Source organism: Pristis pectinata, chromosome 8 (assembly GCF_009764475.1).
Source record: "Pristis pectinata isolate sPriPec2 chromosome 8, sPriPec2.1.pri, whole genome shotgun sequence".
Lineage (NCBI taxonomy): Eukaryota > Metazoa > Chordata > Chondrichthyes > Rhinopristiformes > Pristidae > Pristis > Pristis pectinata.
In genome coordinates, this window is record NC_067412.1 from 73,770,411 (window position 1) to 73,786,571 (window position 16,161).

At 40.8% G+C, this 16,161-nt stretch overlaps 1 protein-coding gene across 2 annotated transcripts in view; it reads left to right on the plus strand.

The window, feature by feature from the left end:
* The window catches only part of taf1 (TAF1 RNA polymerase II, TATA box binding protein (TBP)-associated factor), an 89,542-nt gene that overhangs the window by 35,125 nt on the left and 38,256 nt on the right, over window positions 1-16,161 (plus strand). For both annotated transcript variants that reach the window (XM_052021779.1, XM_052021780.1), the window contains exons 15-20: window positions 3,370-3,543; window positions 3,776-3,880; window positions 7,672-7,872; window positions 8,093-8,234; window positions 8,503-8,633; window positions 15,796-15,876. In XM_052021779.1, coding sequence (XP_051877739.1) covers window positions 3,370-3,543; window positions 3,776-3,880; window positions 7,672-7,872; window positions 8,093-8,234; window positions 8,503-8,633; window positions 15,796-15,876 — 834 coding nt within the window. The remainder of the gene's footprint in view (window positions 1-3,369; window positions 3,544-3,775; window positions 3,881-7,671; window positions 7,873-8,092; window positions 8,235-8,502; window positions 8,634-15,795; window positions 15,877-16,161) is intronic.

A 16,161-nucleotide genomic window follows, 5' to 3' on the forward strand; every position in this document is an offset into this window, starting at 1 on the left:
TACTTTAGCCTGTGTTTCTTGCCGTTTCTTTAATGATGGCCACATCCATGTTCTTTCTCATGTAACTACAAAATATCTCATCCAAACCTCATTAATGTTATCCCAGTCAGCTTCTCACTTCAGTAATCCTGTTTGGGCCTCTTGTTCTCTCCCGTTCTACATTAGTCTACAGAATGTCTTCATTTTACAAAGAAGACCTTCAGGATTATTTCAGTCCTGGATATTTTATTGTTGATATCAGTCTGATTTGCGACAAGGCTTACTGATACTGACTCTATCACTCTCATTGAACTTGACATGTCAAGTAACTTGTCCTCTTCAAGCAGTTGCATGGTTCTCATCTACATCTCCATTTCAGTCTTCTCTCCTATTTCTCAGATATGACTACTTCGAGTGACTTGTGCTTTTTCACTCAGCTGTTCTGTCCTTGAATTCTCATCTTAACTTAAAGGGCAGTAAACAATGAAATCTCTCTTTTTTTAATTTGCTTCCTGAGGCTTTACAAAGTGACTTAATTTCCTTTCATTTCAGTCCACACTTGTACCTTCGAGTCCTCTCTGGGCTTTGCTGCATTGGTGATGTTCTGTCACCTTGCCACCTCCTGAGGTTTTGACTGTTCACAAGGCTGCACATATTTTGGACTTCTAATATTTCCCTGCCCAGCTCCAGTTCTGCTCCATTAACTTCAAAATTTCAATGTTTATTTCAGTCATCCCCCAATTTCCAGGAAGTTAATATCGCCAAAAACCTGCTAAGAACTCCTTTGCTTTGTTTTAACTCTTTTTAGTCCTGAAAATTCACTTCATATAACTTATCCTGCATATAAAGGCTGAAGCACATCAGGCCTGATTCATCTGAGTTGTATGGTTGGTCCACTGCAACTGTTATTGCCTCTCTCTGCAGCCACATCTACTACATTTGCAAAAGTTCTCTACTCCTCTTCTTGTCTTTTTCATCATTGTCTCTGGCGTCAAGTGTATGGATTTGTATGTCCTCATCCTTGTTATTGAAAGTAACAGGAAGCAATAGTTTTGAAAGGTTATCTTTTGGAATTAGAGGGAAGTGTACAGTGGAGTTCGTCAGGTGAACCTACTTGAGTGACTGCACAAAGTTCCAAATTTACAGATGACACAAAATTAACCCTCTGGGGTAAAGATTTCCAAAGGTTCACCACCACCTGGGTGAAAACATTTCTCTCCATCTCACTCCTTATTCTGAAACTGCCTTCCAGTCCAAGACTCTTTAGTCAGTGAAAACACTCTATGGGATTGTAACCTGTCATCTTAGCTCAATCTTCAAAGGAACCAAAAATGACATGAAAAAAATATTTTTTTATTTAAGGTCTGTAATGCAATGCCAGGGTCAGCAGTGGAGGTACATTCAGTTGTAGCACTCTGAAGGGATATGGATGAATACCTGAAAGGAAAGAATTTGTGGTGCTATAGGGAACGAGGGATGGAGTGGAACTAGCTGGACTGCTCTTGCATTGAGTTGAAATGAATTCTTCTGTTCAAATGGCCTCCATCCATTGAGATGGTGCTAGTTAAAAATGAGGCTGAGGTAGAAGATCAGCCTTGATCATATTGAATGGCGAACCAGGTTCCAGGGACCAGATGGTCCAATTCTGCTCTTCTTGTGTAGTTGCTTCATTTCTTGAACTTTCATAATAGCCTTTTGGCATACTTCTGATTTCTATATTTATGTTAACCTTGTATAACATCATGAATTACTATGTTATCAGCTTTAACTTTCATGGCCATCCTCAAACACGAGGCATTTTGTAATTATGGGATGCATAACAAGATTCTTTTTTTCAGCATAGTGGTGGCAATATTGAAGCCATTGTGTTTTTGTCCTGTTAGAAATGGTGATTCCATCTCATTCCAGTCTGTGTTCAGGCTGATACCAATGATCAGTGGATTATTTGATTGTGAATTGAGCTTTCTAAATACTTGCACAGAATGGCAATTTCCGTTGTCCATTCCCTATCTCCTTGCCATTACTGCTGAAATGTTCATCCATATTTTTTTTCCTCCTGCAAGCTTCATTTATTCAATAAATTAAACTGGAGGGCATTCAAAAAAAGATTTATGAGGATATTACCAGGACTGGATGGCTTGGGTTACAAGGAGAGGCTGGATAGACTAAGACTTTTTTCCCTGGAGAGCAGGAGGCTGAGGGATGACCCTATAAAGGTTTATAAAATCATGAGGGGTATAGATAAGATGAAAAGCTAAAGTCTGTTAGGGAGTCCAAAACTCAGGCATAGGTTTAAAGTGAGAGGGGAAAGATTTAAAATGGACCTAAGGGGCAACTTTTTCACACAGAAGGTGGTGAGTGTATGGAACATGCTGGCAGAGAAAGTGGTAGAGGTGGGTACAATTATGACATTTAAAAGACATTTGGACAAGTACACAGATAGGAAGGGTTTGGAGGGATATCGACAAATGCAGGCAAATGGGACAAGCTCAGTTAGGCAACATGGTCGGCATGGTGTTACAAAGCTCTTTGATCTAAATGAGACTTTTCTGCACAAAGCTAAACTCTGCCACTCACTTACTGGCCTTGCCTCAGCAAATGTTCACTGGGTGTCCATTGGTTATCAGTTGTACAGAATTTAGGATTCTCATCCCCATTTACAAATGCATAGGTGATCTTGCTACTCATAACTTTCAGAAGCTTCTTCATTCTAATAGCCCTGTCCATGCTCTTTTTAACTCCAGTTCCATTTAATATGTGCTATCCTTCATACATACCATACATAGCAGAGGCAATCTAATATTTTATAATATGCTGATGGCACCAAAACCCTGTGAGCAATGTAAAGGAAATTTGGGTGAATCACAAGGATTGGAAAAAAATTGAAAGTATGAGCTAAGACGTAGTTATGATATTTGATGTTGATGAATGCAAGTTGGTGTACAAAATTTCAGTATCAGCTAGTGAAATTGATTGCCGGGTCCACAGTAAATGGACTAAGGGCTTCCTCAAAGTTGTACAAGACTTTTTATTGCAAGATACATTGAAGGGAAACAAGTAAATCAAGTGAAAAATGGAATTAGGTTGAACTTTTGTGGGTCAGGATATTGCTATCCAACAACAGATGATGAGAGAAATCTGATCATGTGTGAAAACATAGATTATAGGGAAGTGAGGGAATGGGATTGATGAGATTGCTCTAGGTGCCAGTTTGTGCTCAATGGGTTGAATGCCTTTTATGCTATAAGGAAATATGAGTATCTGAGAAAATGCTAGAATTTGCACTTCATTGACACATTTGTTTTGTGTTTCTTTAAGTTTCGTATGATAATGTGCTCTGTTTACTGCAGAATCGACCAGAGTGATTTCCTCTTTCTGATTTACTCTCAGATGCGTGAGCAAGAACGTCAGGCCTCTGGTGGTGGAGAAATGTTCTTCATGCGAACTCCGCAAGATCTGACGGGTAAAGATGGAGACCTCATTCTTGCCGAGTATAGTGAAGAATACCCACCACTAATGATGCAAGTTGGCATGGCAACCAAAATTAAAAACTATTACAAACGAGTAAGTTAAAATTTATTAAATAATTATTTATAGGAAAGGTACAGTGCAATAATAAGTTTATCCACTCTGCGTGGTGTACAGATTCATATTTCAAACCAGTGAATGAATAAACTGACTTTTGATTGAAACTGGTAGTATATTTTAGTTTTCATTTAAATGTTTGAATTTTTGACATTCTAAATCTGCTGAATGTGCCACTTATGTTATTGGATTATATTATTTTGCATTACAGAAACCAGGCAAGGATCCTGGTGCACCTGACTGCAAATATGGAGAGACAGTTTATTGCCATACTTCTCCATTCCTTGGATCTTTACATCCAGGCCAGTTATTGCAGGTAGGTATGATTCTGCATTTGGTCGAATGCAAAATGTTGAGCAACTAAAAATGAAATACTATGTAGCATTGAACCACCCTTGTGTTATATTTTGCATTTTCACATGATTGTCGTCATCGGTTTATTGCTGTCAAAGTTTACCTGCATTCATTTGGCCAGCTCAAAGCTGAGAGCTTTTCCTCATTTCTTTTTATTGCTACTCTCCAGAGTTGAAAGTCGCGTTGCAATTATTTTGCAGATTTACATCGAAGATTTTGGTGGAAAAAAACATCAGTGTTGTAGTTCCATGCTCATTCCACCTGTACAAATCCACTGCAAATTAGTTAATTGTGCGTAAGGGCTTCAGTCAAAATTTTGGAAATGAGGTTTGCCAATGAAATTGTCATCAATTGCATTTGATAGGTGAAGTTGGTGTTAGGAGGGAAATGCTTATCTGTTGGATGGAAACAACGGAATGGAGATAAAATGGCAATATGAGGCTCAAGAACATAGGCCACCAGGCCCCTCAAGTCAGCTCCGCCATTCAATATGATCGTGGCTGATCTATGCTGGCATCAACTCCTCTGCCAGTTGCCCATGACCCTTAATTCCTTTATCTTTCAGGTATTTCCCCATCTTCACCTTTTAATAACTCTCTTGATCTGGCCTGCACCATGTTCAGGGGTAGAAAATACTAGTCTCGGAGAGTAGACGTTTCTACACACCTCAGTTTTAAATGACTGCCCCCTTATTTTGTAGCTATGTCCCCTTGTTTGTGATTCTCCACCATCAACACCCCAACATCTAACCCTGTCAGGCCCCCTTAGGATCCTGAAAATATTTGAATAAAATCACCCTTCATTCTAATAAATTCTGAGAAATACAGACCCAATTTGTCCAGCCTCTCTTGATAGAGTAACCCTCTCATCCCAGGAGTTGGCTTGATGAATCTCCTTTGCACTACCTCCAGTGCAACTACATTTTTTTTTGGTAAAGGGGATCAAAACTGTGCACAGTATTCCAGGTGACACCTCGCCAACACCCTGTACAACTGTTACAAAACCTCCCTATTCTTTAACTCCAATCCCTTGCAATAAAGGCTAAAATGCCTTTTTCTCCATTAACTACTTGTTAGGCATGCCTGTTAACATTTTGTGATTCATGTACTAAAACACTTAGATTCCTCTGAACTTTGCTTTTACAGTTTCTCTCCGTTTAGGTAAAGTACATGACCTCACACTTCCTTAAATTAAACTCCATTTGTCAGGTTTTTACCCAATCACTCAATCAATCCATATCCTGCTACAGTCCTTCCACTTATCTTTGCATCAGTGGCAAACTTGGAAACCTTGCATTTCATTCCCTTCTCTCAGTCATCAATGTAAATAGTGAACAATTGAGGACCAAGAACCGATGCCACGGGCACTCCTAATGGTGACATCCCTGAAAAGGACCCATTTATTCCGACTCTTTGTTTCAAATGGTGTTCAATCCATGCCAACACACTTCTTCCAATACCTTGGGTTCTTAATTTATGCATCAGCCTCTTGTGTAGCACCTGTATATAACCTGAAGTTTCCATAAGTCAGAAAAGCTGTTGGCTGAACTCGCAAAATTTGCACTGGTAGGTTAACTAGCTACAGATTAGTACAGATCTTTGTTAATTTTAGATCATAATTAGATCTCAGTTAGAATTAGTTAATCAGTATAGATCTGTACTACAGATTCAAAACATGGCAGACCATGGGAGTTGCTGGACTCAGGAGTTTCAACCTGTATGTTACATCTAACAGATTCCCCTCTATCAACTCTACTTGACACCTTGAATCCTGAAATAATCTACAAATTTGTCAAACATGATTTACCTTTCATAAAACCATGTTGCAGACCATAAAGCAGTAAAATTGCACCCCAATTTTGTGTGGCAAAGATCGGGACTTATTTTGCATGCAGGATTATTTTGTTTGTTTTTATCTCTTTAATATTTATTACCTCTCTGCTTTACTCGTTATCTTTTTTCTGTGATTACTTCTTTCCCCTTTTGTTCTTTACAGTTGAATAATGTATCACCAAAGTGGGCATTTATAAGATGCTATCGACCTAAGCCTTGTTTTCACTAACATTGTGAATAACAAGCGCTCCTCAGGCCATATTTTACAGAAGAATTTATTTTGGAGAATACCCTGTTTGTTTTTGAGTAATGCTGTGGCATCTTTTACATCCATATTAGGATAGAATCTGGGTTTGATAGCACATTGGGAAGAAGATTTAGCCACCAATGTTTCTGTACTACACTTAAAATTAACCTAGATTTAGTGTTCAGATTCCAAGGTTAAAGTTCAAAGCCATAATATTTTGACTAAAGAGTGAAACTGCAGTCACTGAACTATAGCCAGCAATAGAGAAATTATATTTAAGATGGAACTCATTAAAGGGTTGAGAAAATATTCAGTGTCTTATCAAAGTAGATGCTGAATCAAACCTTTGCTCTATGGAATAACCATATCCTTAGGAAGGATATACTGATGTTGGAGAGGGTACAGAGAAGATTTACGAGGATGATTCCTGGAATGAAAGGGCTTGCATACGATGAGCAATTGTTCGCTCTTGGACTGTATTCATTGGAGTACAGAAGAATGAGAGGGGACCTCATAGAAACATTTCGAATGTTGAAAGGACTGGGCAGAGTAGATGTGGCTAAGTTGTTTCCCTTGGTGGGTGAGTCCAGGACAAGAGGGCACAGTCTTAGAATTAGAGGGTACCCATTTAGAACAGAAATGAGGAGAAATTTCTTTAGCCAGAGCGTCGTGGATTTATGAAATTCGTTGCTCCATACAGCTGTGGAGGTCTGATCATTGGGGGTGTTTAAGGAGGAGATTGATAGGTATCTAATTAGTCAAGGGATATGGGAAAAAGGCCGGGAATTGGGGCTAGGTGGGAGAATAGTTTAGCTCATGGTGAGGTAGCAGAGCAGACTTGATGGGCTGAATGGCCTTCTGCTCCTTTGTCTTGTGATCTTGTGAATCTCTCATTATGCCATGGTTTCGATCCTTCTGAATTTCTAGTCTGTGCAGAATATAACATTTGTCAAGTGGCAGAGAGGTGATTGATCCATGAAATAAAGGAGTTTGGTTCAGTAACTAAGGGAAATAACTAGAATTAGTCCAGCAGAGGGGCAGAAACCAGATGTGAGGCCACCTGGGAAACTCGGGGAAGTCGGTGAACAGCTTGGGAAACCAATATCAGCTTGAGAGCTGATAGAACAACAGAGTACCACTTAGAAGCCAGCAGAACAATTAAATGCTCCTTCAGGACAAAAGCCAGTAGACTTCAACTCAGAAAGTAAATCAAGGAGAAGCCAAGTCACCCAAATAGAGTCTTGCATAGTTCCAGCAGAGTCCCTGCTGTAGAGGGATTCAGAATTTAATGAAATTAGAGCCACGAAAGTGTGAGTAGAATCCAGATAAAGGATGGAGTCTGGTGGGGATTGGCCTTTGTCCTGATGTACATCTTTAATCCATCATTTTATTTGCAAGATCTTTTTCAATAAAAGAAAATTAAAATACTACTTGGCATCATAACTTTGTGACTTGCCTCATTCTCTTTCCTTGTCTTTTCACTGGTCTTTTTGGAAGTTGTTCACCGTTTCTTAAATAATACCCATTTTTGAAGTTCAGAAATGTGAATCGTATCTTGAACAGCAGGCCAGTAACTAGTCAATAAGCAAGGGGGTCAGAACTAAACAAAGGTCTTTGAAGTAGAAATAAGATAATATGCATTTTAATTGAATGGTTCTTTGCTTTCTTTGACAGGCATTTGAAAATAACCTCTTTCGTTGTCCAATATACCTACACAAGATGCCAGAAACTGATTTTCTGATAATACGAACTCGTCAGGGATATCATATTAGAGAGCTGGTTGATATTTTTGTTGTAGGCCAGCAGTGTCCACTTTATGAAGTTCCTGGTCCAAACTCAAAGCGTGCAAACACACATGTGCGAGACTTTCTTCAGGTAAGCATGGTGTTTAATTCTCATAATTCTAGTTTTTCCTTTTGACATTTTGGCCCATGAAGTCTATGCCAGCTCGCAGAGCATTCCCATCAGTCCATTCCCTTATTTATTACCCTGAAACCTATTTTATCTCACATGCCCATTAAGTTGCAGCTAAATTAATTTCTAAATCGCAGCCCTTTATAAGATTGATGTACAATATTTGCTTACATTTTTGTAGGTATTTATTTACCGTCTTTTCTGGAAAAGTAAAGATCGCCCACGCCGAATCCGCATGGAGGACATAAAGAAGGCATTTCCTTCCCACTCTGAGAGCAGCATCAGAAAGCGATTAAAACTGTGTGCAGACTTCAAACGAACAGGTACAAGCTCTTGAATGTGCAAACATTGACAAGGCACAGTAATATGGCCATGCATTACTGCAACACTGCAGAGTAATTCCATTGTATTACAGTAATGTAAAGCTGGCTATTGTTACTGCAGTAATACAAAGAACATTTATCATGTAATTTCAGTATTATAAGGGTTGTAGCCATATTACTGTATATGTACTGAACAGGAGCTTTCTGTGTTAGCTTAGTTATGTTATTTTAATCTGTTATGTTTTGTTATTTTAATCTGTTTCTGAAGGGATGGATTCAAACTGGTGGGTACTTAAACCAGACTTCCGATTACCCACTGAAGAAGAGATTCGAGCCATGGTATCTCCAGAGCAGTGCTGTGCATATTACAGTATGTTAGCAGCGGAACAGCGTTTAAAGGTTAGATGGAATAATGCAATCTTGAATATGTCCAACTGTGAGTGTACCATGAGAAATCACAGCATTGGCTAGATTATAATAGAAATTCTGACAATGAATAATGTTTTGTGCATTGTAGCATTTTAAAATAATCTGATCTTGATTGAACTGTGCCTTAACTATATTACCTTATGATATATTAGAGACTCCATCCAAGTGTCAAGTTAAATAAATTATCTTGAGAGAATTAAAAGTTATTTCAGTGCCATGTTCAATAAAGATCTGCATCCCACATCCTCTTCTACTGTGAATGTTGACAGTATTCAGATTTGAAGACATCATGTTCTCAAATCAATCCTGACCCCCACCCCCACTGCTTCCCCTCACCTTCCATTACCAGCCTAGGAGAATGGGCAGAGATGATTAGGAAGTCTGACAGAATCCTTTGCTGATTTAGTAATCCTGAGATTTTAGCTGTTTGTCCCTCAAGCTCTCGATTTCCCTTTCACCAGTTGGTTCAAAGACCATCACATTGGCTTTGGCCTGACTCGCAATAGTCAAAGATTAGATTTCAATTTCAGTGGCTCATTGAAGTTGGAAAGGGAGGGGAGGGAAACTGATGAAGAGGAGAGGGAACAGGTGAGATGAGAAGAGGGTCTGGGGGGGTGGGGAGATGTGCAGAAGCATGCAAGATCCAATATACCCTGAGTATCCAGGGCTGGTCTGTTTGAAAGCTGGACCCTGTGGTTTGGCCATTGGATTAGGGCAGTATGAATCTTTCTGGGCCATTAATTAAGCATCAGGACTGATGAAAATTGTTTTCATTCAGGTCTGCAGCTTTGGCCCTGGGTTTGACACATCTTTTGTTTCGTCCTGAAAATGACTTTTCATTCATCTTGGATCAACTCACTCACATAATGAGAGCAGGTAGAGAGTGAGGAGTTTTCAAACCTGGACTTCCGTATCCAGGTTCCTTGTTCTCTCCTCAGGCTATGAACTTCTCTATCCTAGCTCCAAGACTTATTTACCTCTGGCTTTGTACTCTGCTGCCACTTCCTCTGGGGTGCCACGTTGTTGACACTGCTTGTGAGCCCACTGACTAGTAATAGTCTTAACATTAGATTTCAGTTCCATTCTGGTTGTCACATTCGAAGTTCAGCTGAGTTGAAGCAATGTGAGTGATGAAATGATTTCCTGGGAAAAGTCTTTTTGTCATGTAAATATTGTTTTTTTAGACAAGTGGTAATATTTGCTACTTATAGTTGGGTGTTTTGAGGCCATACTGTTTGTGCTGCAGCTCATTTATATAAAGTTTGCATCATCTCCATCAAAATTTCAAAAGTGACCAGTAATGCTTCACAGCACCATTTAATATGTTCCAATATATGAGGAGATTCTCTCTGTTCAAACGTGGCCAAAATCCTATTGTAATATTTGTACACCAGTCCGTCTCTGAGTGGAATTATTTCTAGAAATGCTGATGTTTTCTTAACAAGTGAATCTCAATTAATTTTGCATCATTTTTTTCGAAGGAAGGTGGTGCTGCTGGAGTCTCAGCAAAGAAAGATGTAATTAAGATCTTTAATGGGTTAAAATTTCTAAAAGGAAGCGACTAGTAATATTAGTTATACTTAAAATCAATAAGCCATCTTGTCTAGGTGGAATGCATCGTGGGTTGATGAAGGAAGGAACACAGGAAATTGTAGAGATCCTTCCAAACATCTCATGATATATGGGTGGTGCATGAGAACTGAAGAAATGCAAATTGTTTCAAGAAGGGTGACTAGATAAACCCAGTGACTATAGGCCAGTCAACTTAACTTTGGTGGCAGGGAAAGTTTTACAAACAATAGTAAAGGACATGATTTGTAGTTACTTAGATGAGCTTGGATTGATTTGGAAAAGCCAGCATGGATTTATCAAAGACAGATCAAGTTTAGTTAACCTGACAATTTTTTGAAGGTCGATGAGGCAAATGCAGTTGATGAGGTCTTAAGTGCTGCAAAATATTATCATATTTTGTCATCAAGGTTGAAGTCTGTGGATTAAAATGGGCAGTAACAATATGGATAGCAAATTAGCTGAGACAGAAAACCAAAAGTAAGAGGCAGGTAAGAACAGGTAAGCTTTTATTTTGTTGTTGATCCTTAACACTTGATTCAGTGTAGGGACGATCACAGTCAGGGCAGTGGAATGCTCCTCCTGCAAAATGTGCGAAGTCAGGGAACTTCATGCACCCAGCTGCAGCTCTTGATAGACCGGGTCAAGGAACTGGAGCTGGAGTTGGGTGTACTCAGGATCATCCAGGAATCTGAGAACATCATAGATGAGACTTTTATGGGGGTGGTCACACCCAACGTACAGGCCCCAGATAGATGGATGTCCACCAGGTAAAGTAAGGGGAGTAGGCAGTCAGTGGTGTGTTCCCCTGTGGCTATTCCCCTTACTAACAGGTATACCTCTTTGGATACTGGTGAGGGAAATGTTCTTTTAGTGGCTAGCAGCAGTAGTCAGAACTCTGGCACTGTGACTGGCTCTGAGGCTCAGAGGGAAAGGGTGCGGTCAGACAGGGCGATAGTGATTGGAGACTCAATAGTGAGGGGGACAGACAGGAGATATTGTGGCTGCAGAAGAGATGCCAGGATGGTGTGTTGCCTCCTGGGTGCCAGGATTAAGGATATCTCTGAGCACCTGCAGAAAATACTCCATGGGGAGGGCAAACATCCAGAGGTCATTGTACATGTTGGTACAAATAACATAGTTAGAACAAGGGATGAGGTCCTGCAGATGAGTATAGGGACTTAGGTAAGAAGTTAAGAAGCAGAACCTTGAGGATGATGATCTCTGGATTACTTCTGGTGCCATGTGCTAGTGAGGTCAGAAATAGAAGGATAGGCCAGATGAATTTGTGGCTGAGGAGCTCATACAGGGGGCAGGGATTCAGGTTCTTGGACCATTAGGATCTCTTCTGGGATAGAGGCAATCTGTACAAGAGAGATGGGTTGCACGAATCAGAGAGGGATCAATACCCTTGCAGGGAAATTTGCTAATGCTACATAGGAGGGTTTAAACTCGGTTGGCAGGTGGCAGGGGCATGGGACTCTCATCAGGAGCAGATGGGATAAAGCAGTAGCCAGTGAGAGCAAGTTTAGTAATCAGGATAGCCAGGGGCACAGTAAAGGCAGGGAAAGGAATACCCAGTTAAACTACATTTATTTCAATGCACGAGGTTTAACAGGTAAGGCAGACTAACTCAGAGCATGGATTGGCTCTGGGGATTGGGATGTTATAGCCATAACAGAAACATGGCTGAGAGAAGGGCAGGACTGGCAGATCAATATTCCAGGATATAGATACTACAGGCGTGACAGAGGTACAGGTAAGCGAGGAAGGGGTGTTGCCTTTTTGATAAGGATGGACATAACAGCAGTACTTAGAGATGACATTCTTGGGAGATCATCCAGTGACGCCATATGGGTAGAACGTAGAAACAGGAAGGGGAGGGTCACTCTCGTGGGGTTGTATTATAGACCCCGCAATAGTAAGTGGGAACTTGAGGAGCAGGTGTGAGGAGAAATTGCTCATAATTGTGAGAACAATAGGGTTGTGTTAGTGGGAGACTTTAATTTCCAGAGTATTGACTGGACTACCCAGAGTGTTAAGGGCCTGGATAGGGTGGAATTTGTGAAATGTGTCCAGGAAAGTTTCCTGAGTCAATATATAGAGGACCCTACTCAGGAGGGTGCAGTACTGGACCTCCTGTTAGGGAACGAGGTAGGGCAAGTAACGGAAGTGGCAGTCAGGGAGCACTTTGGCTCCAGTGATCATAATTCTATTAGTTTTAAGATGGTGATAAAGGATAGGACAGGTCCACAGGTTAGGGTCCTAAACTGGAGCAGGGCTAATTTTTAGGGAATTAGACGAGATCTAGCAGAGGTCGATTGGGTCAACCTGTTTGAAGGGAAAGAAACGAATAGTAAGTGGGAGGCTTTTAAGAATGTGATATCGAGTCCAGGAGCAGCATGTTCCTGTTCGGTTGAAGGGTAAACCTGGCAAGTTTAGGGAACCTTGGCTGACAAGGGATATTGAGGCTCTGGTCAAGAGAAAGAAAGAAGCATACATTAGGTTTAGGAGGTTGGGGAACAAGTGAATCCCTCGATGACTATAAAAAGATTAAGAATACTCTTAAGAGGGAAATCAGGAGGGCAAAGAGAGGGTATGAGATTGATCTGGCAGGTAAGGTTAAGGAAAATCCCAAGAGGTTCTATAGCTATTATGAAGAGTAAAAGAGTGGCTAGGGAGAGAGTAGGTCCCCTTATAGGCAGCCCTGCTGCAGGAGATGGGTGGGATTTTCAACACATATTTCCCCGCGGCGTTTACTGAAGAGAAATTCATGGTTGCTGAAGAGATAAGGGAAACTAGTGGAGATGTTTTGGAGGAAATTCATATTACCAGGGAGGAGCTATTTGCAGCCTTGCAGCACATTAAGGTGGATGAATTTCCAGGGCCTTACCAGGTGCATCCTCGGACTTTGTGGGAAGCTAGAGAAGAAATTGTGGAGGCCCTTGCAGAGATATTTGCTTCATCATTAGTCACTGGTAAAGTTCCCGAAGACTGGAAGGTGGCTAATGTTGTTCCATTGTTTAAGAAGGGTAGCAAGGACAAGCCGGGGAACTATAGGCCGGTCAGCCTGACATCTGTAGTGGGGAAGTTACTGGAGGGAATTCTGAGGGACAGGATCCTCCAGCATTTGGATAGACAGAGTTTAATTAGGATGAATCAGCATGGCTTTGTGTGTGGAAAGTCATGCTTGATGAACCTTTCAGAGTTTTTTTGAAGAGGTAGCCAAAAGGGTAGATGAGGGTAGGGCAGTGGATGTTGTCTATCTGGACTTCAGCAAAGCCTTCAACAAGGTCCCGCATGGTAGGCTGGTCTGGAAGGTTAAATCCCATGGAATCCAGGGAGAGCTAGTTAGGTAGATTCAAAATTGGCTCAGAGGTAAGAAGCAGAGGGTTGTGGTTGAAGGTTGTTTCTCGGAATAGAGGCCGGTGACTAGTGGTGTGCCGCAGGGGTCAGTGTTGGGAGCCTTGTTATTCGTTCATTTATATAAATGATTTGGATGCAAATGCACAAGGCTTGATCAGTAAGTTTGCGGATGACACGAAATTAGGAGGTGTTGTTGATAGCGAAGAAGGTTATCGTAGATTACAGAGGAATCTTGATCAGTTAAGGAAGTGGGCTGAGCAGTGGCAAATGGATTTCAGTACAGATAAGTGTGAGATGATGCATTTTAGAAAGTCAAACCAATGTAGGACTTGTACTGTGAATTGTAGGGCATGAGGGAGTGTAATGGAACGGAGGGACCTGGGAGTACAAGTGCATAGTTTGTTGAAAGCGGCGTCACAGGTAGGCAGGATGGTGAAAAAGTTGTTTAGCATACTGGCCTTCAGTCATGGCATTGAGTGTAGGAGTTGGGACATTGTGCTGCAGTTGTATAAGTCATTGGTGAGGCAGCAGTTGGAGTACTGTGTACGGTTCTGGTCATCCTGTTGTAGGATAGATGTGGTTAAACTGGAAAGAGTGCAGAAAAGATTTATGAGGATGTTGCCAAGACTAGAGGGCCTGAGTTATGTGGAGAAGTTGGCCAGGCTAGGTCTTTATTCCTTGGAACGTAGGAGAATGAGGATGACCTTATAGAAATGTTTAAAATTATGAGAAGCATAGATGAGATGGATGGTAACAGTCTTTTCCCCAGGGTAGGGGAGTCCAAAACTAGGGGGCACAGATTTAGGATGAAAGGAGAAAGATTTAAAAGGGACCTGAGGGATAACTTTTTCACGCAGAGGGTGGTGAGTATCTGGAGCGAGCTGCCAGAGGAAGTAGTTGAGGCAGGTACAATAGTATCATTTAAGAAGCACTTGGATAGGTACGTGGAGGGGTGGGGCTTAGAGGGATATGGGCTGAACAGAGGAAATTGGTACCAGCTGGGTGGGCATCGTGGTCAGCATGGGCTCGTTGGGCTGAAGGGCCTGCATCTGTGCTGTATTTGCTCTATGACTATGACTCTAGTAAGGAAGGTTGTGTTTTGGATTGACCTAAATTGTATGGTGAAGTTTGCCAGAGGGTTGGGAACAGAACCACTGTTTTAATGAAATATTAATGGCTTGGATAGTGAACAAGAATAATGAGGATAAATGCCAGTAGAATGAGTGGACGTGGCAGTTGAAATTTAATATTTAGTGCCAAATTTTAGTAGGATGAATAAGGAGATGTGATTTCGAGGGCACAACTATAAAAGATGTTTCAGAACACATATCCGGTTATATGCCTGTTGATTACAAAGTTGAAAAAGTTGTTTAAAAAAGCATAAGATATGCTGGGTTTTATAAATGGAGGTGTTGAGTATTAGAACAAGGAAGTCATGATGAACCTTGATAAAAAAAATTTCTCCCCACAGCTGGAGTTCTGTCTCTAGTTCTGGTACTATATAAAAGACCTTTAGGCTTATAGAGGGTGCTGAAGAAACTTGCCAACATGATTCTGTGGATATTGGACTTGTGTTATTTGGATAGAGTGGAGAAGCTGTGTTCTCATTTGAACAGAGGGGATCTGATAAAATAATAATGAAAAGAGAAGACAAAACACATAGAGGGAAACTGTTCCCATTAGCAAAAGAGTCAAGAATCAAACAATATAAATTACACATGTTGGGCAAAAGAACCAAAAGTGATGTGGGGAAAATATTTTATGTAGCTGATGGTTCAGGAAAGCACTGCTGAAGTGGTCATGGAGGTAGATTCCATTATGGTGTTCAAAAGGGAACTGGATACTTATCTGAAAGGAAAGAATTCGCAAGGCTTTGGGGGTGGGGGGTATTGGAGTGGAGTCATAGAGTGAGACTAGCTTTTGCATTGAACCAGTATAGACTTCAGGGGCTGAACAGCCTCCTTGCATGCTGTAATTTTTTTCCTGTGATTTCTTTGAACTGGAATCTGAACTCACTGTTCCATTTATATACCAATCAGGCCAGGCAAAATACATTGTTCAAATGTAAAGAATCTAAGTTTTACTTCTAAAATAAATCTCTGTTGAAAGTAATTATTGGACTATATCCAAGAAACTTATCATCACCCAATTTTGGTTGACTAAGTTGTGTTAAGTTCCTTGTATTCACTACTTGCAGGATGCTGGATATGGTGAAAAATCATTTTTTGCACCAGAGGAGGAGAATGAAGAAGAATTTCAGATGAAGATTGATGATGAGGTAACAGAAGGGAAACTGCCCCCATTAAAGTAAAATCCTCAACTCTTGAAATTATAATCATGCACCTAATGTGTGTGTTGAAACATCAGTGTAATTTCATGGGGACTGAAACACTTCCTTCTCATTAGATTCTTGATGAACCATGTTTCATGTTTTTACTGCTAAAGCTAATGCGTTAGATTGTATTTGATCCAGACTATTACTTGCATTTGCCCCCCTTTTTCTGTCCAGCCTCTTCTCTTTCCTCCCTTTCCCACCCCCCCCACCCCCTGCCCCTGCTGTTCC